The sequence below is a fragment of the Vicugna pacos genome, chromosome 34 (genome assembly GCF_048564905.1).
Source record: "Vicugna pacos chromosome 34, VicPac4, whole genome shotgun sequence".
Lineage (NCBI taxonomy): Eukaryota > Metazoa > Chordata > Mammalia > Artiodactyla > Camelidae > Vicugna > Vicugna pacos.
In genome coordinates this window covers 17073573-17099901 of record NC_133020.1, presented here as the reverse complement: position 1 = coordinate 17099901, position 26329 = coordinate 17073573, and the positions used below count along the sequence as shown (strand labels likewise).

At 39.9% G+C, this 26329-nt stretch overlaps 1 protein-coding gene and 1 long non-coding RNA gene across 4 annotated transcripts in view; one reads left to right on the top strand and one right to left on the bottom strand.

Moving 5' to 3' along the window:
• Positions 1-6202: 6202 nt before the first annotated feature.
• Positions 6203-9225, top strand: LOC140691307 (uncharacterized). Its single transcript, XR_012066910.1, has 3 exons — positions 6203-6372; positions 6754-6843; positions 8958-9225. It is a non-coding gene; the product is annotated as an uncharacterized lncRNA (long non-coding RNA).
• Positions 9226-18651: 9426 nt separating this feature from the next.
• The window catches only part of LOC102532087 (scavenger receptor cysteine-rich type 1 protein M130), a 44617-nt gene continuing 36939 nt past the window's right edge, over positions 18652-26329 (bottom strand). For all 3 annotated transcript variants that reach the window (XM_072954625.1, XM_031670707.2, XM_072954626.1), the window contains 7 exons: positions 25180-25500; positions 24166-24474; positions 23771-23806; positions 23460-23567; positions 22146-22238; positions 21192-21244; positions 18652-18856 (listed from right to left, as the gene is read on the bottom strand). In XM_072954625.1, the coding sequence (XP_072810726.1) occupies positions 21222-21244; positions 22146-22238; positions 23460-23567; positions 23771-23806; positions 24166-24474; positions 25180-25500 (890 nt within the window). In that variant the 3' untranslated portion in view covers positions 18652-18856; positions 21192-21221. The remainder of the gene's footprint in view (positions 18857-21191; positions 21245-22145; positions 22239-23459; positions 23568-23770; positions 23807-24165; positions 24475-25179; positions 25501-26329) is intronic.

Sequence of the window (26329 nt, the reverse complement as noted above, 5' to 3'; positions counted from 1 at the left end):
TTAACACTGCTCTGCAAGATCCGTGGTATCTACAGACTCTCCTAAACTGACAGCTTCACCATTGATCAATCAGAGAGATAAAGGGGTGATTATAATTTTATAAATGTGAACTTCATGTATTACTGATCATGTGTTCTGTAGTTTGGCTCAGCAAAGACATACATTTGTATCGTGTTCTGAAAATATTTCTTCTTTAGTGGGATAATTGCTTTTGTATGCCATGAAACCCTACTCCTGCCAAAATGCTGAACAAACAGGGGCTGCCAATTCCTAGAATCAATTCTGGAAAAATAACAGAGATAAAAGGGAAATAAGTGTCCAGAGAATCAACCACGTCAGAGTGAGACCATCCCCTGCGTACGCGAAACCTGACTGAACTGGTGAGTAGAAAGAGGAGGACCCGGCAGAGGCTGGGGAGCGGCTGCGGCCTGGGAGGCGAGCTGCAGGGGAGAAAGCGAACGTGTGGCCCAGAGGCAAGCTCTGATCTTGCATTTCCCCCTATTCATTTTATCACTTGTTTTATAAACACAGAGACCTGGGGCAGCAGCCTAAGTTACTCACTGGGTCCATGACTAATATCAGGCAACTGCAAAAGTTCCACTAAGCTGGGAAGTTGAAGAAAACAATTAAGAAATCAACAGTCGGATGCATGTGGATGAAGAACAAGGCGAACTGGAACATCATTTTGAGGAATTTTCCACGAAGGCAAGAGAAAAGAATAAGAACGTGGAAAATACAAGCAACATGTAAGGGATCTAGAGGACAGGAGAGAAGCACCAGCACATGCTAAGCAGGGGTCTTAGAAGGAAAGGAACAGAAAACTAGAGAGAGGAAAGGAGTTGAAGAACAATAGATAAAATTTCACAGAATTAAAAACAAAAAACGTAAGGTCTCATATTGGAAGGATTTGCAGAATGTCAGTGAAGTAAGGAAAAACATTCACACCCAGATAAACGACAAAGAAATTTTAAAAATATCAAAGTAAAATCTCCAAGAAAAAAAGAGCACATGATATACCAAGAAACAAAAATGAAGTTGACTTTCAACTCATCGGGAGCAACACTACTTATAAGAAGACAATCAAATAGTGTCTTTAAAAGAACAAGAACATTGAACTTGGAATTTTGTGTATGGCAGAAGTATCATTCCTAAGTGAGAGAGAAATATGTAGGGCCCACAACTTTGTAAAATATATATATGTGTAATTCTGTTACTGACAGAAGAAGAAACAGTGAAATTGAATTTGACAATAAACGTGATGGAATTGAAGTGCTGTTCGAAGACAAATCTTCTCAGTAGAATTCAGGTGTAGATTTTATTGGTAAGTTTCATCAAACTCTCAAACAATAACTACTATTTAAATAAAAAAAAGCAGCAGAAAATAGAGGCAAAAACCCCAGATCATTTAACAAGCCTAGTATAATATTAATTTCACTTTTTTATGGAGTTACAACTTACATAGAGTAAATTTGACAAATATTGAGTGTACAAGTACAGAACGGATACACAACGGTATACCCATATATGTGTTTGCTAGGTAAAGGGTATTTTCTGTGTCAGAGAAGGCACTCTCAGGCCCGCCCTCCCTGCCCCCTGCTGTACTGACCTCTTATCATCACAGATTAGCTCTTCCTGTTTTTGAGCTGTTTGAACAGTGAGAATTCTTTTCTGCTCAGCTTCTTTTACAAAATAGTATGTCTGTGAAATTCCAATATGTTACTACATGTAGCAGTATTTTTTTAAATGCTGTCTAATATTCGAATGCAAGTCTGTATCACAGCTCATTTATTTGCTCTACTGCATTTTGGACATTAAATTATTTCTAGTTTTTGGCTATAATAAATAGAGCTGATGTGAGAGATGGACCATAGGAAAGAAAAAAAACTTTATCTACCAAAACAACTATATAACATATTCATATCAGCCAACTTTTACCCACAATTGATGAAAGCTTTTCTTAGGAATATACTCAGAAGAGGAGCAGCTGGGTTATAGGGGATATTATATGTATGTAGATCTTAACAAGCCATTTTTTAAGGTTTACGAATTTCTGCACCTACTGGCATGCTATTGTTCGGTCATTTATGGTCATTTATGTTCATTCTATTGGAAATATGTTCTCCTACAAGTGTCCAACTAATCTTCAATAAGGGTTCCATGAACAAGCCATTAGAAAACAATGGTCTCTTCAATAAATGGTAAAACATGATATTCACAAGCAAATGAATAAAACAGGACCCCATGACATACCCCTAGATTTAAATTAACTAGAAATGGATTAAAGGCTTAAAGGGAAGACCTGAAACTGTAAAAAATCCTTGAGGAAAACATACTAAAAATGCTCCTAGACATTGGTCTTGACACCAATTTTTGAATGTGAAACCAAAAACATAGACAATAAAAAGCAAAAATAAACAAGTAGACTACACAACACTAAAAGTGTCCCTGCACAGCAGAGGGAACAATCAACAAAATGCAAAGGCAGGGGAGGGTATAGCTCAAGCAGTAGAGCGCATGCTTAGCATGCACGGGGTCTTGGGTTCAATCCCCAGCGCTACCCCTAAAATTAAATGAATAAATGAACCTAATTATACCCCTCCCTCAAAAAAAACCTAAATAAATAAATAAGTTACTCTTTAAAAAAAATGCAAAGGCAACCTACGGAGTGGGAGAAAATATTTGCAAGCCATCTGTCTGATAAGGGGTTAATACCCGAATTCTATAAGGGAGCTCATACAATTTAATAGCAAAAAATATCCGATTAAGAAAATGGGCAAAGGATTTGAATGGTCATTTCTCCAAAGAAGACATACGATGGCCAAGAGGTACATGAAAAGATACTATCACTAGAATCATCAGGCAGATGCAAATCAAAACCACAATGAGATATCCTCTCACACCTGTTACAGTGGCTATTACCAAACAGACAAGAGGCAAGTTTTAGCAAGGCTGAGGAGAACAGGGGGCCCTTGTGCACTGTTGGTGGGAACGTTACATTGGTGTAGCCACTATGGAAACAGTGTGGAGGTTTGTGGGTTCTGCTCGTTGTGGGTTTTGTCCAGCAAAAGTCCCACCGCGGAAGAATGAAATTACTCAAGGCTTTATTAAGTCAAGAGAGTGAGGGGGAGCCGGAGACCACCCCCTCAACTCCTCCAAAGCTCTTGTATTTATTGAGAATAGTCAAACAAAGAATCAAAGTGAAATACATCATAGGAATGAGTAAGGGGCATGGTATACGTGCAGGGATGCAGGTCAGCAGTTTCAGTTCATGAAAAACAGAAACATTATAATCTTAATTTATACTTAGAGAGAAGGTTACAATACTGGTAGTACAAAAGGTTATTTTAAGCCCCAAATAATCATGAGCAAGGTTACAGTGTTCTGAACAATTGATAATGAAAACCCAGACCACCACAGAGTCTCCATACAATGATCAGAAATCATCTAAGCACGCGAAGCAGCCCCGCTGTTCCCAGCTAAGGGCTAAGCCACTGTCTTCTGTAAGCAGGAGCAGCCTACACTATGCACCTGCACCTGGTAAGCGAAGCATGTCCTGCCGGTTAGGGCGAGGGACGAGTCATGGTTTCCCATGAGCATAAGCAGCCCTGAATCTATGACTTCGAACTAAGCAAAGCAAGCAAAGCTTGTCTCTGCTTTTTACGGCAAGGAGACAGGTTGTAGCAGATTCCTGCTAGCAAAGCAGCTTCAACGCAATTAAGCTAAGTTCCGTAGAGAAGGTGGTGACTGGTAATGAGAGTTTAGTCTTTTGAGCTTTTGGACATTTTGCTTTGAAGTAGCAGTATAAAGACAAATATAGAAAGCATGGGTTTTGATTATACATTGTTTATATGTTTACATAAAGGTGAGAATATAATTTGGTAAAGCAATCATTACAATATCAAAATTTGTTAACCCAAGTGTGTGCTCCCATAGAGGTTCCTCGAAAAATTAAAAACAAAACCACCATATGATCCAGCAATTCAACTTCCAACCCAAAGGAAATGAAATCAGTATCTCAAAGAGATGTCTTCACTCTTATGTTCATTGCAGCAGTAGTCACAGTGGCCAAGAAATGGAATCTACAATTTAAGTGTTCATTGATAAATAAAATGTGGTTTGAATATATATATTATATATATATATATAATAGAATATTATTTAGCCATAAAAAATGGAATCTCTGCCATTTGTGACAACATGGATGGAACCTGAAGGCACTATGGTAAACGAAATAAGCCAGACAGCTAGCGGCAAATACCTTGTGATATTTTTTACGTGTGGGATCTAAAAAAAAATGGAACTCTTAAAAATAGAGTAAATGGTAGTTCTCAGGAGCTGGGACAGTGGAGGAATGGGGAAGTGTTGGTCAGAGGGCACGAACGCCCAGCTGCAAGATGAGTAAGTTCTGGGAATCTAATGCCAGCATGATGACTATAGTTACCAATACTATACTACGTGCTTGAAAACTGCCAACACAGCAGATCTTAAATGTTCTCAACACAAGGAGAAATAAGAGGTGATTATATGAGGTGATGGAGGTGTTTACTAATTTATTGTAATCATTTCACACTATATACTTGTATCAAATCATCATGTTGTATATCTTAAACTTACACAATGCTATATGTCAATCATATCTCAACAAATCTGGGGAAAATCTAAAGAAAGTAAAATTTAAAGAGACTCCAATGAACCATTTTTTAGTGCCATACTGTTTTCTTATACTACTTCAACATCTTTGTCCCCCAGTTTTTCTCCTTTGTTTACTTACATTAATTTTGAATCATTTAATGAACCATCAGATTTAAAACCCTCTGTTTGTTAAAAAAAAAATAAAGGTAAATACTATATGTTTTAAAACCTCCCCACTCATGATTATTTTAATTATATTTTCCTTATTTTTTCCTATACAAGGGGTTATAAACAGACTTTATATGAAAAAAAAGAATATAAAATTGAACGGATTTCTACATAAGAAGGAAAAAGCTTTATTGGGAGGAGAAAGGTGTGCCTGAGTTAATGAGTATTGTTTTGGCCTAAAACGTGAACCTTTCTGTGTGAAGATATCAACACAAAACAAAACAACACAACACAAAACAAAACAACAGTCATGATTTTATTCTGGTGTGGTTATTAGCAATGATAAAAGTGAAATAGCATGAACATTTTTGTTTGTTTGTTTCAGCTTTTAAACATTAATTCTTATCTTGGCAAGTTTAAAAAAATAGGTTGAAAAAGTTTAATATCTGAGACTCGATCAAAAATGAAGCTAATAAAGGCACTTAGACATCTGGGTTTCCTGTTTACATCCCTCAGAAACAGGAAGTCATCTTGACCTCAGTAGATAATTTTATTTCAGCTCCATTCGCTTATAATTTTTCCTCTCTAACGTTCCATAAGAACCCCCTGATTTTCACAATCCACAGTGACCCTGGCCTTTTCTGTCTGGAATTTAATTTCCGCAACTGGATGAGACGCTCCCACAGAGCAATATTTAAACCTCATATTTCTTGTCCAGCCGAGCACTGGACACATTTTTTCTCTTAGGCAGGGTCGTGGTGTCAGTGATTGCTCTGCGGTTTTGAGTGAGGAGTAGGGGGTTTGTGCACCTTGAGAGGAAACACACACTCATGGCAGATAGAGATGAAGTGCAAAGGATCATAAAGATGGTATGTAAAATGTTTTGGAAGCTGACAAAGACCACGGAACTACATTAGCATTTTGTCAATGGGTCTGCACTGGTCGGTCACCTCCTAGAAGGCTGAGCTCAGACCAGAAATTGAGATCATTATGTGCACTGGGGAGCGGTGCTGGGACAGAGTATTCCCTGTGGCAAAGAAAATCTGTCCTTTGTTTTGGGTCCTTCAACTTAGACAGCATTCTGTTGAAAACGGCTGGCTGCAGGGCTGTGAAGTCTAGAGAAATAGTTTCTTCATTATGTGAATGAATATGGTTCCAATGCAGTGAGATACACACTCTGAATACATGTAGTAAAATCCACCCCGTTGCCAGTCTGACCTGATCATCTAGTGTCTGGGCTCAATGGAGCTGTGGCAGAGGTGAAGCTCCCTGAGAGTACCTGTTTTCATCCAGCATTTATAGAACGAGCCTTGGCCAATCCCCATCCAGAGCTTCATCACTCCCATTGTGCCTGAAGCTGTGACTTCATCGCCCTGGTCACCTAGAAGGTGAGCGAGCTGGGGCAGAGAATTCCGTGTCCTCAGATCTCGATGGCGGAAGCTGACCTGGGGGCCAATCTGTTCCCAAACGTTGTTCCTTGGCTCTATGTCCTGTATGCTATGTTCTTTGTATTTTTTCTCTTTGTCATGTTTTCGCCCTTTCTATCTGACACAGACCAACATATAAAGAAATGTAAGTGCCATGGTGGGCTTTGGGGTGCGGGTGAACTATAATGAGGGAATGTGTGTATGGCGGGAGGAGAAAGTATACATCATAATGCGGGGAACATGAAGAAAAATGTCTACTCTTCTCTGATCTCCAAGATCTCAATGACCCAAGACTAAAAGTCTTAAAAATCATAATCTTAGACATGACAGAAGTACCTGGGGAGCACAGGTCAGGACTGGGCTAGGAAGTCCGTTCCTGGTATATCCGTGGAGTGCGAGGAAGTGTCTGGGGCCCTGCCGGAGCTTACATCATGCTGAGGCATCAGGGCATAAGGGATCTTGGGGAGCCTGCGGGAATGAAGGAGTTTCCAGATGATGGGCTCTGACCCAGGGTGTTTTGCCTTAGTCTTGCTCAGATGCTGGTACCCTCTGCATAATGCTGTCCGCAAGGATAAAGAAAACAGTGACATAAAGATGGGTCATCTAGGAAGGCCAGGTGAGTATTCTTTGCCCTTCACCTTTGGGTTCATGTGGCCATAAGCCAGTACCTCTAGTTACTCCCATGAGAACCCCAAAGTCAAATCTGTTCTCAGACAGCCCCCTCATGTTCCTTTAGCCTAAGGCCTCTGAGTCTTCCCTTCAGGGAAAACATTTTTTAAGCATCAGTTTGGCTCTCATTAACTCCTCACTAACTTCATAATGAGCACCAGTGTGCTGTCTAGGGCTACGTGTAGGTGGACAAGATTCTCTCTTCTCATCTGTGCTTGTGATGTTCCTCTCTTTATCGAGGCTCCCTCTCAAGTGACTCAGTGACTAAGCTACCTTTTTTTTTTTAATGCCAGACAATGAAACACAAAGTGCCCCTTCTCCAGGCACTTGCTGTAAGGTTGCCTCTGTGATAGGGCTAAGTGATGAGACCATTGTACAAACAGCCTGGGGAGACTGAAAGTCCTTTTTTTTAGGGAACATTCTGACCACCTGTTGACCGTAATTCCTACGGATTGTGTCTGTGAGGTGACTTGCCTCTCCAGGCAAGGGCAGCCCTTTTTTGTGTTGTTCTGTGGCAACCTTGTGACATCACAGGGAGGGGACACGCTGGATTCTTGGGTTCTCTGAGTGCATCACATCACTCCCTCAGTATGAACGTTACACGGTACTCTGACCAGGGTTCCCTCACACAAAACTGAAGAGCCTGGTCTGTAAAATGTTACTGAGTTGCTCTGAGGGAAAATAAAGTAGATCATGGTTTAATTGTAGACAACCACAAATGTCTAGCCCAACACTGCCACTATATACATAAGACTATATAATACTTTTATTAGTTGAAAAAGCTAAGTGAATTGCCCCAAATTTCACGTGAAGTCACTGTAACGCTCAGTCATCTGTACAGATGTCTCCACTTCCCTAGCGCATGCTCTGCTTCACCTCTGCCACTGCTCTAGAGTGAGGCAAATGCAGGCTGTAAAAATTTCTACAATCTGAGACCCTCGTTTGCCCTTAGGAGTCCAAAGTCAGAACGTGGTACCCCAAGTGACGATCTCAGAGGAGTCATATGAGTGGCCTTGTCTGCAGTCGTTCCTTTTCCAGCGATGAGTGAAGGGGTATCTCCTTCGTGGAGGGGTAAAGAGGCACAGGCTTGTCACCGGGAGTTCTCTAAGTGACCACGGGAAGTACAGCTGTCCTTTCTGAGACCTGAGAACCTAAGTGGGCCCCCCTCTCTCTCACACCCCCATCTTGCCCTTTGCACGGCAGTTCTGTCAGTTCTCCGTGTCCTCACAGAGGCTGGGTGAACCTCGGGGTTCTGTGGTCACACCGCCCTCCCGCCCCGGTTCTCAGTCGTGCTGTGCTACCATGACCGTGTTTCTCAGATGTGAGTGCTAGTCCCACGGGCCGTCAGGTTGTTTTCGCACTATCTCTGCAGGTAAACCAAAGTGTGGTGAGTCAGGTGAAAAGCCAAAATGTGAATATTTTTGTGACATTTCCTGCCTTGTGATGACCGTTGCCCCCAATACAGCAGATTGACCTTCCTTACAGATACATAAAGTCTTGGGTGAGATGAGGAGAGCATTTTCCCAGATTTCTTTAGAAACTCACAGAACCTTAGAGAGAGAAGCATTAGAGCTAATGTAGGAAGTATGAGCTATAATATCATTAATTAGCAGATGAGAAAGTTATCATTTTCTTTTTGCTGTGTAAGGTGAAAGTTATGGGCCTTTTGGAAAGGACTTTTTTATAACTCACGTAAGAACTCGCATTATATAAACAACTATTACAAAGTTTGGGATTCTCTGCATAGCTATTTGGGGAACCAGGACAACATCACAGAGAAGGTCAGTCTGTCACCGAGGAATGACGATTTTGGAGCTGTGATTTTCTTCCTTCCATGTCTTGTATATTCACCTTGAGAAGTAATAATCTCTTACGACAAGTATTTCCCAGACTATGGGACAAGACTCATATAGTCCTGTCCTAAAGGGATTGCTCTGAACGTTTTATGATGAACAGAAATTTTTATACCCTGCATCTCTTCCATTGTTTTTGCTCTCTAAAATGGGTGTTGTCATTCTTCTGGGTCACAGGTAGAACCAAGCAATTTTCTTCTTGTTTCAGAATGTCCCCTGGAGCCACCCAGGAGAGAAGTTCTCAGAGGAGACAGAGATGGGATGCGAAAAGATCCCCCACTATTCGTGAGGGTGGCAAGAGAGCCCGGGGAGTATGACGCTGAGATGTGTTCCCCTGGACCATCAGTTTGAGAGTGGCTGAGACTGCAATGAGCCCGTGACGTCACATCCCAAATGGGAGGGGGCTTCTAAGACTCTCATTATCTGTGTTTATACTGAAAAAAAAAGATAATAAATATTTTGAGACTCTCAGAAAAGTTCTGTCTACTAGGAATTTTTTGTTGAACTTGGAGTTTCTTACACTCAACTACTTTTAGTCAATCCAAATCTCAAGCAAATTTCCTATTTTCAGGTGGAATCCTAGGTGAGTGACTTATTCTCCTAAAGCAGCCTATGTAGTCGTTCTTACGGTGGGGGAGAAGCTCATGGTCCCTGTAAGACGAAGCAGTCACTTAATCCAGGATCACAGCTGAGACTTTCTCTCTCTCCCTAAGGTGATCACAGAGCAAACTCATCTGAAGACCTCAAAAATGTTCCGTCCAGATTGCATGGTTTTCTTACATCAGTTTCATCTCCTCTCCCACCTGAGAGTGGACTATGGAGATAAATGCGTAGAGACGCATGGGGAAGGAATTGCTATAGATTTTTTTTCTACCCAAAACTTCATGGCCCCCAAACATTTTTTATTATCAGGTGAAACTAATCTTTATCTCTCCACTCCCACATCAGGTTTTCTCTTCATGTAAATTCTTGTACCTTATTCTCTCTCATCTTTACCTGTCACATTTACCTGCTTACCCCTCTGTTCACCTCTCTTAACCAAGTGCAATATATTTGTCCTCACGGGTCACTAAGGCGTCTACCTGGAACCTCCTCCAGTTGGAGAAGTAGGTAAGGAACTGGAGGGGGGTTGGGAGGAGGGAGAGGAAGAGAGAGAAGGAGGAAGGGAAGGAGGAAGGGTAAGACTGGAGAAGGAGAAAGAAAAAGAGGAAGGAGTTGGGGGAAGGGAAGGAGGGGAGGACAGAGGAGGACGGGAAAAGAGGAGAAAGATACTTGGGCTGGAGACGTGGAATAAGTCGTTTTGAAATGAAAGAAACGATCAGTAGAAAATTCTGGTGCTACCTCTCAGAATAGTTAGGGGAGGAGTTTCTGCATTGGATGAAAAGTTAAAATGGTCTGGAAAAGTCTTTTTGTTGCCTAATAATGATAATAATTCGTGACAAAGAACTGTTGAAGTCCCGATTCATTTCGGTGCTTGTAAAACCATATGGACGTCTACTAAGAAGATACTCAAAATGTCCGCAGGATATCGGTCCTTTCTGTCTGCACCTGTTTCTTTGGGGGAGGGGGTGTCACTTTGGTGTTTGTATATAATTTTTCTCTTCATAGGCGCTCTTGCAGTTTCTGGGGACACACTTCTTCTTTTTTATTTTTATTCTCTTTTTCGTATGTTATTTATTACATCTTATTGATTCTTTTTTTTAATATCCTGATTGCTTTAAAATGTTTTAAATAATGTTGTTGTTTTCTTCATCTCTGAGCTTGTGCATGTCTCTTCTATTTCTGTTTCTGGTATTTCTTACCGAGTGTAATTTCTTTCACTTTCTTTGTTTCTTTGTTTCTTTCTTCCTTACACACCTGCCAAACAGATTTCTTACAAATGTTGCCTCATTCACTACTTTGGAATGAGAGGATACAACTCTAAAGCCCTGTTGCCCTGCTCCCCGAAACGTAATTCTTCTAAAGGTTAAGTTATTTCAAGGAGACCCAGGACTCTAAAATCAGACATCAGACAGAAAGCCCTGTAGGTATTTAAAGCAGGAAGCGGTTTACAACAGGAAATCATGTGCTTACAAAATCCTCATCAGGAAGTTTCAAAAACCCCAGGAAACCACTTCTAAAGGATGCTGCAACACCAAGGCTAACAATTTTCAGGCAAGTGCAGAGGCCCCTGCAAAACTCTATCTCCCTTAATAGGAGAACCTGTCGCTGGTGGAACTTAGCTCAGATTCCCCCGTAAGGGCTTGTGGGAAATGTAGTTCTCAGTCTCCCAGCCCCTACCATTCAGGAAGCGCGCACAAGGAGGCAGGAAGGATGAGGAACTGACAAGAGGAAATGCAGCTCAGTTGCCTCTCTAGTGCAAAGGGGAGCTCTCGGTTTACCTTCAGCAGAAAACCTGGCGACCCCAACCCAGGATTCCTTTAGCTACTTCTATTTCTTTTCTCCGCAGGTTTCTTCAGGGTGCTGGGTCAGCAGGGCCAAACCCTGGCCACGTACTATACTGAGAGTCCGTCCTTTAAGAAATGAATTCCAAGTATGGAAATCCTCTCCCTCATCTTTCCCCACTGTCTCCAGAGCCGCAGCTGAGGGCCGAGGGAGCACATTATGCTGATATTCACAGAAACTCCTCTGCCTAATAGTCTGTTTAGTTCAGAAAGCAGCATCATATTGCACTCAGAAAATAAGCCGCTCCCTCCCCTGACGAATGTGACTGGAGAGATACTCCCGCAGTCAGCGGGACACACATTCCCAAGACGAGTAAGTTCACCAAGACGCGGGATTCTGGAACTTCGACGGCAGGATCTGGACGTTCTGTTCAGGAACACTTGATCTTTCTTCATCTTCCAGCTAAATGTCTTTCTCTCTAAATAAAATTGGCTCTAAGTTTGCAGAGTCCAAGGAAACAGGCCATGGCCTTTGTCTGTGGATATGATTCCAAAGTGAAAACACACTCATTCTGGACACATGTGTGTGAGTCTTCCCTCTTCCTGGTCAAGGTTAGACAAGCTAGTGTTTCGGGGGTCCTGGAGGCTTTTGTAGGGAAGAAACTATCTGATTTTGGTCAGTGTTTCCTTTATGGCACACGTAAGGCTTGGCCAGCTCCCACTGAGATATTCGTCTCTCCCATTGTTTCTATGACTTCATCATCCTGATCGTGTAGAAGGTGACAGAGCTGGGACAGAGAATTCCTTTATCCTTATTGGCATCTTCATGTTTGAGTTTGAATCAGACACCAAGGTACACCCGAGTGTGGCTTTGGGGCTGTCTGTCCTACTTGCAATGACCATCCTTATCATTGCATTTTTCTCAGTCTGCCCCTTCTTCAGGGAGGTTGATGAACACATAAAGAAATATCTCAATGTGGAGCCTAGAAAATGTATATATGGAAGGAAGAGAAGGGATCTATTAATGTATAAGGTACTAGGAAAATATGTTCCTTGCTACCTGATCTGGGAAAACAATTCCTCTTCTCTGGGCTTTAAAGGACTTTAAATGACCCTGGGCCAAGAGTTTTTAAAAATTATATTTCCGGGTATGATGGAAATACCTGGGGAACACGGGTGAGGACAGGCCTGGGAAGTCTGTTCCTGGTATGCCTGTGAGCATGAGGAAGAATTCAGGGCCCTGCCTGAGCTGAGATTAATGCCCAGGCGCAGGGATATGGGAGACCCTGTAGATCCTGGGCACCTGGGAAAGGGTTTCCAAACATTTGTCTCTGACCCAGGGAACTTAGTCTTAGTCATTCTCAGATACAGATATGCCCTGCATAATGCTGTGGATAAGGGTAAAGATGACGATATTATAAAAAAACGGGCCATCTGGGAAGGCCAGCTGGTGTTCCTTGTCCTTCACCTCTGGTTAAAGCTGGCAGCTCTGTTGGGTCCACAGTCCGTGCCCCATATGATCTGAGACAACACGCACCAATGTGGTTTCAGTGAGGCAGCCCCACACGTTCTGCACATGATCTTCCCTTCCTCTCAGCTGAGCCTCTGAGCCTTCTCTCTGGGGAGAACATTTATCAAACTGAGTTTTCATTCTGGAAAATTTTCTCCTTTTTCTCTATTTCTGTGATGTTTCTGGTGGTTTTAATACTAAACCACCACGATGCCTAATCCAACACACCACTATATAAATGAGAATATATAATGTACTAAGTGAATTGCCCCAAATTTCACGTGAAGTCACTGTAACACTCAGTCATCTGTACAGATGTCTCCACTTCCCTAATCCATGTTCTGCTTCACCTCTGCCACTGTTCTTGAGTGAGGCAAATGCAGACGAAAAATTTCTACAATCTGAGACCCTCGTTTGCCCTTAGGAGTCCAAAGTCAGAACGCAGTACCCCAAGTGACGATCTCAAAGGAGTCAAATGAGTGTCCTTGTCTGCAGTCGTTCCTTTTCCAGCGATGAGTGAAGGGGTATCTCTTTCATGGAGGGGTAAAGAGACACAGGCTTGTCACCGGGGGTTCTCTAAGTGACCACGGAAAGTACAGCTGTCTTTTCTGAGACATGAGAACTTGAGTGGGCCACTATCTCTCTCACACACCCACTTTGCCCTTTTCAAGGCATTTCTGTCATTTCTCTGTGTCCTCACAGAGGCTGGGCAAATCTCGGGTTCTGTGGTTACACCACCCTCCCGCCCCGGTTCTCAGAAACTGCTGCACACTTGTTGTGCTACCATGACCATGTTTCTCAAATTTGAATGTCAGTTCCTCGGACTGACATGATTGTGTGTGTGTGTGTGTGCGGGCGCGCACGCTCCCTCTAGGTATGACGAAGTGCAGGGAATCAATTTAGAGGCTAAAATATTGGCACACTTGTGACATGTTGGGCTTACAGTGATCTTCGACACTATTAATTTAGTTGAAGACCTTCCTGACAAATAAGTAGTTTCAGTGAGTTAGGTATCACCTGTGAGGAGGCAGCTACTGCAAATTTTCTTGTTGATACATAGAAATTTAGAGCTGGAAGGAAATGTAGAAAATATACAATTTCAGTTACAGATTAGAATATTCTCTTTTCCTCTTAGCTGTGAGATGAGACGTGTGGTTTTGCCGACTTTAATTCTTGGAGCTCAATAATCGCTCTCATATGGGGATAAACTAATCACACTGGAATTACCTACATGGAAATTTTGGCAGATCAGGGCAGGGCCACAGAGAAAGGCTTCATCTGTCATTCTGGAATGAGGGACCTGGAGCTCTGCTTTTTTTAATTCCTTCCGTTCCTTGAGAAGCCTGATATATTTATGAAAACTCAGAAATTTGCATTGGTACAATACTATTAACTAAATTGCAGATCTGTTTTAGATTTTCTTTGTTTTTTCCACTAATATCTTTTTTTCTGTTCCGTAATCCAATCTAAGATGTCACATTGCATTTAGTCACCATATTTCCTTAGACTCCTCCAATCTGTGACAATTTCTAGATCTGTCATTATCTGTTATAACTTTATTTTGCAAAAAGCTCAGCAATTTGGGTTTCTTTGCTGTTTTCAAGTGAGGATGGGTTTTGAGGAAGAACACCACCGCTGAGGTGACGTTTTCCTTTCATTGAGTCACAGCAGTGGGCGCAGGATTTCAAAATGACGTTACTGGTTCTGCTGACTTTGAACAGTTGGTACAGATAGTGTTTGCCAGGTTTCTCCATGCTTTCCATTTTTTCCTTCATCGTTTTTTTCTTTTTTTTTTAACCCAAATAAGGACTTATTATGTTAATTTTTTAGAGGTGATTGCATTCTTCATTAATTAAAGGATAATCATTTTACAGATTGCATCTAGTTTTTTTTCATCTAATGAATATTCATTTCCTTGAATTCTTGAATGACCCCTGCTATGCCTGGATTCTTCGTCTCATCTCATTTTAATCCACCTTTTCCACATCTATAGATCTTTATCAAGTACATCTTAAAGGATGGAGCCAGGGCATGAATTAAATATTATAAATGTAATGCCAGTTAACTAAGAATGAATAGAGACTGAGAACAAATTACTTTCCTAGAAATGATAATAAACTGTTGACTCACTTAGCTTGTTGCCAACTAAACCACCCAAGTCATTTTCACGTACAATTTCAACGGTCCAGATTAAACGAAACCAAGATCTGCGGTTAACTGACGCTTTTAGGATCTCAGCTCTGTTACTTATTAGCTTTGTTCCTTAAGGATAGGGCTTCTCCCCCATAAAATGGGGCACATGGAAACTTTCATACAGTGTATTGACGAGACTGAATAAGACTGGCACAGTGTTAGCAGCAAATGGATAGTTAACTGAGTAACTAACCAGGTTTGACATTCATACTCTCAAAAGCTGACTGGACGTACAGCCACTTGCACATGTTATATTTTTTTCCTTCCTGGGCCCTGGGCCCTGGGCCCTAGATACACAGTTACAGGTAGGAAACGGGGTTGCTACCGGAATCAGTGATCTGACAGTAGACATCCATTTTCTTCCAGGAGTTGAGAAATTCCCTTCAAAGGGGCAAAATTATGGAAATCCCCATTATCCGCCCTAATCAGCCAGAGGAACAGCCCCCAGGGGCCCTCCCAGAGACCACCGCAAACCCCTGCAGAAAACATGCACCCATCTTGTACTCTCATGGGCCTCTCTCAACAACACAGAACTCTATAAGTAAATGGAATGAGTGGAAGGGGACAAAACTGCAAGAACATTTTCTCTATGATATTCATAATTTTGACATGAAATAATTTTTTTAGAAAACATGAAATATCTAGGAAAATGATAATTTGTGTCAGAAATATGAAATACAGTTTATCTACAATATTATTAACCTTAATTAATTAACTTTATTAAAACTTAATTAATTAACTGCAATGTACACTCATAAGGTTTCACTTAAATCTATTTGAGTATTTCTAGTTGAAGGAAATGTACGCAGATAAAATTTTGCATTACAAGTGAATATATGATGTAATAAAAATGTTAAAGGACTGTGTACATAATAACCTGTAGCATAGTATAAAACTAATTTTTAAAAAATATTTTGTATTCATATGATTATGTATCAGAAGTTGGTATTTTGAATTCTTAGGTATGTTTTCTCTGTGAGTTAATATTATGTATGTTTTCTTTATTTTGCTTAATTCTTTTTAATTTTCGCATTTTGCAAATTTTTAACTTTTTCTAATTGCAAAAGACACTATGTTTAAAAATCTGTAAGTTTTCTATGAGACTTCCAACATTACATTTACATGTTCTATTGAACTCAGAGTCGCTATCTTGGGTAGTGAGTGGGAGAAAGGAGGGGTGAGGGAGTGTAAGCCCCAAGCTAGTCATTCTGAAGAACTCACTGAAGCAGCTAGAGAAAAAAACCAGAAATTCAGGAGCAGGATGTAAATGACACAGTGGGTAAAAGATTCTAATAAGGGCAGCATCTTCCAAAATCTGTAGAAACAGAATATAACAAGATGGAATTCCATGCCCTTATGAGAAATGTTAGATGACGTCAGTGATTTAAACCTATAATAGTGCAGAAGCAAAGCAGTAAGAGAATTATTCCTCCATCTGTCAAGGAAAATGCACAAAACTTCTCTTATCCCAGGAAAATGTTACAGGATTAGATCCTGTTACATGTGAGAATTAAATTTAAATGATGTGAAACATTTACTATGCTACCTGGCATTTGGTAATAACAAAAGTGAGTTTCTCATTTATACCTTATTTTCATTTTCACAACTTCATGTCCTTGTACGACTTCTAATCTCCAGTCTTTACCATATATTTTTATTTTTATTAACGATTTTCCCTTTTTTGGGGGGGGGATTTGAATTCTGCCTCCAATATTGCTGGCACTCTAAGCTCCATGAAACTTCCAGTATTTTTTATATTTCTAATTTCCTCCCTGTTTCTGTCCCTGATGCATAATATTTATGTCTATCTGTTAACATACATACTCCTACCATGCCCGCTCTCTCTCGAATGACAGGGCAAAATAAAAACAAACCCTTACCCATATGCCAAGAGTTTTGATGTAACATTATCATGAGACTATCTCTTCCTGAATCTTAAGAAATAATTCCTGGGCCCTTTTCTATATGCCCCCAGAGATGTACTTATAATGTGGAAACAGGTTTGTTCCTTAGAAATAAGACCAGGAAACTGAGTTACTGGCACTTGAAAGCAGAAGTCATTATAAACGCTGAAGCTGTTTTTTCTTTGCTACTTCCTTATCATATTAGGATGCTGGACACCAGAGGAAGTTAAAGAATCTGCCTGAAAACTCCAGCCGAACAAGAGGAAGTCTAAACTGCCACCCCAAACTTTCCAAAAGGTTCACATCTTACATTAAGAGATGTATACGGATTTAACTCAAAAGGTAAAATAACGTCACCAGGTTTGTTTACTTTAGCACGTATATTACAACAGCCTATGTTAAAGGGATCAGAGGGAAATTACATTGCTCAAAGCTGGATTTTCTGTGAAAGTTTTGCTGGTGTCACCATGAGAACAGAAAAACACATGTTTGAAAATATTCTATAATCTGTGAAACTGTTTCAAATGGAGTCCTTGGAAAATTAATTTTTAAGGCTAATAATAATAAATAATAAAAATAAATAATAAAACATCTATTTAAAATGATATAAAAGATTTGGTGGAAAACCAGAAATGGCTTTTCAGCTCACAGTGACTGTCTTCTGTTCTAAGGCACCTGTACATCCGTCCTCCCCTGGTTCTTTGGGAAAGTTTCTTTCTCTCCTTCATGTTTGATATGTTAATGATTAGAGCTGGGGTCTTCTTACAAGCCCGCATCTCCCTGATTACAGTGACTGATCCAAGGAAAAGTCACCAAGCCCTTCAGACTGCTCATCAGGTTGTTTCAGACCACACTTCCACGCGGAGTAGGCTGATGAATAAAAATGAAGCTACATACAGAAATTAAAATAAGACATACTTTAGAATGTGTTCCTAACCAAGATTTTTACTTTCTTAAATCTGAGGACCATGATTCTAAGTGAAGTGGGCAGGAAAGAGAAAGAAAAATGCCATATGACATAATTTATATGAGGAATCTAAAAAAATAGTAACAATAATAATAAGGACATACATGAACTAATTATTATTTTGATTTCTTGAATATGTATGAGCACATGTGACTGTCCTTTATGGTTGGACTACCACATTCTGTTGATTCTTATTTTGTAGTTGGCTTTATTCCTATGTAAGTTTAAAAAGCTAAAGATCTATCTGTTCTTAGAAACAATAATTAGCCCATATATATAAACTAAAAAAAGTGCAGTATGCTGTATATATGCGTTTATATGCAATATAATGTGTATGTGCAGTCCAACTGTAATAATTCTACCTAATAAAACTGAAAAAGGAAAAAATTGAGATATAATTAACATATAACATTATATTAATTTCAGGTGTACAACATAATTATTCCATATTTGTAAACACTGAACAATATGAAAATGATCACTACAATAGTCCTTTATATAACATCCATCATAGTTACAAATTTTCTTTTCTTGTGATGAGAACTTTTAACATCCACTATTCTAGTAACTCTCAGATGTGCAGTACCTTATTATTAACCATAGTTATTAGATCCCCAAGTTTGCATCTTCTGATCTCCACCCATTTCACCAAACCCCCTCACTCCCCACCTCTGGCAACATCAATCGTCTGTATCTATGAGCTTGGTTTTTGCCTTGTTCTGTTTTATATGCTACATATACAGGATTATACGGAAAAAAACTAAAGGAAAAATAAATTTAATTTGATTATAAGAAAAAAATTATTATTACCAAACTAGAAAAAGATATATGCAAATGAAAACTCTGTCAAATGAAAAGACTTCATATTATATTTATGAAATCCTAAACAAGTCAGAAAACCCATTCAGAAATTCATAAAACCAAGAACAGGGAGTTAAGATAAATTCAAATCAGCAATATTCCTTTTTATTTAATACCCTTGAAAGTCATACACAACTTTTAGTAGTCACATTTACCAATTTAATTTTTAGAAATTCAGCAGCAGTCTTTGGAACACTAGGAGACAAAGGACTGTGTTGTAATCTTCAGTGTACGAGGTGGATTCTTGATCATTCAGTCGTTCAGGTCTTCCTCAAGGGAACGTCAAGGCTGAACGAAAGACGTAAACAGAAAAAATGTTATTTCCTCTTCATATGAACATACATAGAAGAATTACATGATAATGTGATACAATGTATTATATTACATTCTCTCTCTCACAGAAACACATATGCCCACACATACTCTCACTCACTCACATATATTAAAAAGCATACTACTGCTCCGAACAGAAAATTTAAATGCAACAATTTTCAGACCTCAGTGTACCTAAGAATTATTTCTATCCCAGAGAATTACAGTGCAGAAATGCCATTTTTAAAAGCACACCCATGTGATTCTGAAGCAGTGATTCAGTGGTGATTACTCTTTAAGGAAAAAGTAGTTTAATCAATATTTATTACATCAGAATAATATTTGTATGTTTGAGATTATCCATCAAAACTCATTCAAAGTCCTCAGTGTACAATGTTAGGATTTTCAAAATACTTCTTTACATGTATACATATGTGTAATTTTGTAGATGTAATCATTATGTTTACTTATATTCAGTAATGTAACACATAAATAGAATGTATTATTGCACTTTTGTGACTTTTCCTTTTTTAATTGGCTGCACCATAATCTTTCCAGCCACTACCCCACTGATTGGCATTCTCTTTGTTTCCAGCTTTGGGGCACTATTAACAAGGCTGCAAAAGGGAATCCTTGTATGTTTCTTCTTACATACTAATTTCTTTCTCTGTATGGAAGAAATTTTAAAGGGTAAGTAGAATTGTTGAGTCAAAGGATCCATGAGGCATTTTTTTAAAAAATTAATGGAAGTTTCCAGATTGCTTTCACCAAAGGCTACCACACCTCTCATTTCCAGCAGCAGTGTTTGAAATCACATTTTTCTCTGTGTCCCCACCAACAATAAATATTGGTGCTGTTTTAAATTTCTGTTGGTCTAATTTGTATAAAGCAATATCTCATTGTTAATCTCACTTTGAATTGCCCAGACATACTACTTGAGAATTTTAAAAATATTTATTAGTCATTTAAAATTCATTTTGTGTGGATTGGCTTTTTGTGACTTTGCCTAGTTATTTATTAGATGTTGTCTTTCTCTTAATAATTGGCTTATATATTAATATTGGTATATATATATATGTATACAACATGTATATATAATTTATATACACATATTAACACTTTTTTAGCTATATACAATTTACAACAGTTCTAAGTGTACATGTATATATATATATGATATTAACACTCTACATTTATATACTTTTAAGAATTCCAACTTTTATCCTTTGTCTCAATCTATATTTCTCATATAACATATACAATATTTCTACCAAAAAACATACTTTTGTCATATATCATTTCTAATGTATAGTCCTCCCAAAATTGTTTTTTAAAAGAACCAGGAAAATGTACCCACTAACTTGCTTCCCCTTCTTTTCTTTTTGGTGTATAACTTAACAAATTTCTTGCCTTATTCACTTTTTTTCTTTTGTTACACTTTCCTCATGAAAGCAAATTATAAAATGAAAATCTGATTGTGTCTTGTCCCAAATTAATCTTCTAAAGCATCCCCCCAACTGTCCCTAGAATACAATATGAACATGAGATACAGCAGATAAGACCACTCATTATTGGGCTCCACACCACCTTTTCAGCCTAGATTCTCACCATTTCTCTCTCTCTGCAGAGTCTCCATACTTCCCCCCCACAGGCTGTGAAATCTTCCAGTAAGCAATCATGCCTTTTCAACCTCTCTTATCTCTGTATCTTCAGTGCTCAAGTTGCCACTGGTTACCATAAATATTTTCAGTATATGTTTCTGAGGGAAGAACTTCTTACCGTTCCCCAAAGGTGTGGCTCTTTCCTGTGCCACATTTTGTATACGCCGCGTCCTTTCCTTACAATGATCTATCTCGCAGTCATCTGACGTTTAACTTGAACGTCACATTTTTTGCACAATCTCCCTGAAGTGTCTTAGGCCAGCTCTCCATATTCCTGCACTATTGCATTCTGTCTCTACCATAGCATGCATCACACAGCTGTGGGTGTGTCCTGCCTCTTTCCTGAAATGACTCCTACAGTGCTTTAGAAGATTTATTCATATTTATTTACCCATCTTCTCCTTAGCTCTATGAGGTAGCACTGTGATTGCTTAGAAAATACTTATGCAACTCAGAGATGGATAAGAAATATTTATAAAAAGTTATTGCATATTCTGAGTGTGGATATACATACACACACAAATATATACATATATGGAAATATATGTGCATGTACGTCCTTTCTTTTTTTTCTAATACCAGAGGAGTTCTCAATTTCCACAAGAACTGTAACTGTTTTGAGCAATGATGAATCAGTTCTCCTCACTCACCTCACTGCATTGTAGTTCCCATTTTCCTTTTCATTGTAACTCTGAATGGTCTCCTTTTTCATCCAGAAATAGGGAGAGATTTAGACACAGAAATTAGTCTGGCATCATTAAAACCACCTGACTCATCGGAATTTTCTAAAAGGAAGAAAATAATTACTGGGAAAGAAATCAGACCTTCCCTCAAATGCCTTCGAAGCGCTTTGAACATTCAGAAACACTGTTTGCAATCAGGAAGGCAAACAGTGTGGTTTAAGAGGCACAGAAAGTCTTTCCCATGCCTTATAAATGTTTTCCTGACTTCCTTTTGGCAAATACCAAATCCCTTGGCTTGAAGAAGTGAGGCAGGCCCCCCTCAGAAGGAACACTGAGAAGGCACTGAGCCTTCGTACAGGAAGTGGATATTGGGGTATTTTTTCCAACCCAGCAGAGTTATTCTGCCCAGAGGCAAAATTGGTGCTAAAAAGAAGTCAGTGGACAAAGAAAGAAACATTATATAAAGAGAAATCAGGCTAGTCCTTTGAGTAAGGATGGCTTCCGATGGGATAAAGACATAGAAAGTTTAAGCTTTTAGAAAAAAAATCAAATTAGAGAAAGGAAATTAGCAGGAAGTGGGAATGAAAGAAACTGTGAAAGAGATATGAAAAGTCAAATTACCTTTTAGAAGATTAATTTCTGTTTTAGTAAAATTAGGTCCAAGCCTTAATATTCTACTACATGGCTCCCCTGTCAGAAATAATCATGGGCGTCTTAGACAGAGGTCTCCCCGTGACTGCAGTTTTTATGTTCTCCAAGAATAATTTTTGGTTCATTCTTGCCTATCTTTCTTACATGCATCACAAGCCTCCTATTACGTTTGAGATTTCTTCCCACTGCTGTGCAAAGTCAAGTGTCTCAGCCTCACTTGCAGCACATGTCTGAACCCCAGGACTACAGACCCTCGAAGAATCCACAGACCTGGGGAACATAGGTCCAGATCATCTGCCTTCAGGCAAGAATTCATCTCCCGGTATTGAATCTGGTGGACAGAATTCTCTCCTCTTGCAGAAACTGCCAACAGAAGTCGTAGGTTAGGGGTCAGCCGATCATAATAAAACGTGCCCTCCTCATGTGCACTTCTTCCACACCTAGTCATGATTCATGCCTCTGTCTTGTTTCCATCCCACTCTGCTACCAAGCTTTTCCCTCAACACCACAAACTCAAGTGCAATGAGATGAGGCTAAAACTCTCCCATTGCTGTTGTCTAACAGCCCCGTTTCTTCCTCCAAGGCAGCCAGCAGTCCTTTGTACTTCACTAGAGATCTGTCTAAAATCTGTCCTTTCCCGTCCATTCTCACTATAAAGTCCTTTTCATCTTTCACCTCAGCTATTTCATAATGCTGTCCTTCTCAGTAATGTGGTTCTCTTCCAGCGGCTCAGACATCCTGTTGCCAAACAGAACTTTCTAAGAGACTGCCTGCCTGTTTCACCCCACTCCATCCTACCCTTTAAAGCCTGTCACCCTTCTTCCCATGCAATACAGAATTTCATTACTTGTTTCTTCCTCTTCTCCAGCCTTATCAGAAGCTTCTCTCCTTGAACTCAACTTTTACTCCCCTCTCAGAACAACATGTGTGCCCTCTTCGATGTGTCTCTACACTTGTACGTATTTGTCTCTTTCCCTGAAATGCACCTGACCCAGTTCTTTGAACTCTATCTTCAAAATGTGTCTCAAAACCTCCTGGAAGTTTCCAGTACACCCCTTCCCTTTCAATTAATTACTTTATTCTCTGTTCCCCTTTTGGTCCTTATTCATCTTAACGTATAATAATACGTTGAAATTTATTTGTTTATATGTATTCCACTAGACTTGAAATTCTACAAAAACAAAAACACTTGATCATCCACATCTGAAACATCTTCAGAACCTAGCACATTGCCTGACAGAACAGTAAAATTAGTAATAAGTATATAGTAAGAGAAAATAAATGTTTGGGCAATAAATGATTCATCCTGAACCATATAAGCATACTCATTCCACACTATTAATTCTATAATGTCCCAGGTAAACATGTAGATAGAATGTAGGAATTATCAATACAACCAGTGCCCCTTTTCTTCTCCGAATTCTTGTTCCCTCTTTTGGGGAACCTGCTTAAACCCCCTCTGGGTTCCCTTTTTCTGTCCAATTGGTACTTGGATCTAATAAATTTTTTTGTTTTTTTGTTTTATTAACCCAAGAAACTTCTTATCCCCTGGGAACATTCGAGGGATCGTAACGTGGCTCAGACCTGTAAGCCGCTGTCTCTGTCTTCGCTTCTGAGTCCACAAGAGGAGTGCGATGAGAAAGGCCACCAGAATGACCCCGAGGATCCCAAGTGCAACAAAGGATGAGTGACCTGAGCACAGGTAAACATCACAAGAGGTGATAATGTCTTAGCTGAAAGGCCTGGTTCCCCAGTTACTATCCCTCTTTTAGGTCAGATACAGGATCGTTGAAGAAATTTCAAATTATCAGAAATTCTGACCCAAAGTGTCTTAACAAGAGAGATTCTAAATAATGCAGACAACTGGTTCCATGCTCACAGCCCCCTTGATATACCTGTGGCTTTTAGGGGTCCTTTGTTCTCTGCAACTTCTGTAGGAGAAAAGAAGAGGAGAGACTCAGTTCTGGGTGTAACATATGGAACAAATATCTCTATTTCCTGTCTGAGCCTCTAACACTTCTCAACCAAGTGAACTACTTCCCACCCAAAACTGGAGGCCCCTAGTTCTTCCTCCCTCTGCACAAGGATACGTGTGAGTTACATGCTCTTCCTCGGTGAAGGCCAATGTGCAATAAGACGAGTTTTCATCACTCCTTGGACGGAAACATCATGATTCTCTCTCCACCAAATCCCTGGGTTGGTACTTCCAGTCCTTCCACAGTGCACTTCAGCACCCACCCTCTCTTTGCTGTCAGAGATAAAAGGCTCCGTCCACACTCCGGGCACTCACCTGAGCACCTCACAGAAGCATCCTCCTTGTGCCCGCAGTCACTGTGCCCCCAGGATCTGGCAGGACAGTCCCACAAGGAGGACTCGTTTCCCTTGCACTCCACTTCGTTGAGCCATATGGGCCCGGTCCCCTGGCCAAACGCCGCCTCTTTTCCGGCCTCCAAAGCTAAGCCACAGCCCAGCTGGCGACACACCACTTGAGCATCTTCAAGGTCCCAGGAGTCATCACACACCGTCCCCCAGGAGCCTCCGTGCCAGATCTCCACACGTCCAGAACAGTTAGTGCTTCCTTCTTGAAGTCTTATTTTGTCTGAAAAATCAGAGACAGTGAGAAGATAAAACTTCCCAAGAGGTCACAGGGGAAAAGAGAGAATGGAAACTCTTTTTTAAAACCTCTATTTTAAAACTTTGCTATTTAAGGCACATTTTAAAATGTTACATTTTTACAAAATTCGGCTTTTATGATAGCACATGTCCTTCCAGCAAACTGGATGCATTTCACCCTGGACATAAGAAAGTTAGTGTGACTTAGGAAATGTCAAGCGGAGAAAGTTAATGTTGTAAATGTATAATGTTAAATTCTTTCAAACATAAAAAAGCTTGGGAGATTGCCAGGTAGACAGAAATCTTCTCCCAGTTTAAGAAGGTGTAGATTGGGGAAAATAATTCAGGATTGATCTTTCTGACTGCTTCACTCCTTATATTAATGTAACGAGATAGCATTTGAAAGAAAAATGGGACAATTCAACAGGCAAATACTGAGTTACGTAATTCTCTGCTCCTCATCTGTTCACAGAGAAGGCAACTGAATTGAAAACTCTCCAGAGGACCATCGGAGTCTGATAGCCTTTGGGAAGATGATCAATGAACCTGAATACCTACAGGCCAAATTAAATAAAACCATTTACACCATCCAGGTAGAACAGAGATTAACCAGAGGCTACTCATTCTTGCTTAGTTAGATCAGGAGACAAGCTACAGAATGGAATTCTCATCTATAGCAACAAATACTCACTGGCGCATGTGATCCAGGTCTCCTCTGAGGGGCTGGCCAGTCTCCGCTGCCATGGAGATGACGGGCACTGCCATAATGTGTCAGGTCCTTTCGGGCACTGAACATTGTCCACCCACATGTGCCTGGTCGTCCTCTTGTCTAAAGATGCAGGGCTGATGTTCCCTTTGTCCGCACAGCCCAGCTGCCTGCATACCACCCCCACCGTGGTCGCAGACATGTTACTCTTGCCAACGCTGCCCCAAGCTCCATTGTAAAAGACTTCCAGGCGCCCTGCACAGGTCTCTCTGCTGGTTTCGCTGATCAGCCTCAGAGACATGAACTCTGGGGTGAAACAGAGAGTTAGCAATTTCACATCTTCTCTGAAGATTCAGAGGACTCTCTCCCTTTACTCTGATGTGAGAATAGCTTTTAAAATAGGTACAATATGTCGATTATTAGTAATTCTTTAGTAACTTCTGGATGACTCGGTAGATTCTATCAAAATGTAGTATTTGCTCTATAAATACTTTCTGGTTTTCTAGTTTTGGGTTTTGTCCTTGAGGACTTTTTAAAAATGCCACCAGTGATTCTAAGTTGACTTCTGAATCTCAAAGGATCAGCGCCTTTTATCAATTACATGGTTTGGATTTTTCTCTCTAAATTACTGTAATTTTAGGCTCAAAACCCTAGTCTGTTCTCTTTGGGGGGCAATTTTCCCTGATAGTTAAAATTTAATGAGATAGACAAGAAAGCCAACGTTTGGTGTGCATCCCCATAACGTGAAATACTGCCCTTTCTGACACTTCAGTTTTGATGCGTATGTCCTCAACCAGGTTTATGTCATTAAATGTGAGTAATATGAAAATCACTTCTGGCATAGAGATTTTCTCACTTCCCTAAGTCATAGAGCTGTTTTTCTCAATATATTACAACTGAGTACATTTTTTTATGTCATAATACTTTCTAAAATTTACCACGTTTACAACACAAGAGCAGTGTCCTGTTATGGTAATTGTTGCTCCTATAACAAGTCAGTCAGTCTCATTTGTCTGTCACAAAATATGACCTGGCGTGCTGACTATCTTTTTCTCTGTAGAATATAGCACCAAGTGTATTTCTTCTTGTCTTTTTTTAACTCACTTCGTTATTAATACAGTGATCACCGAGTGGT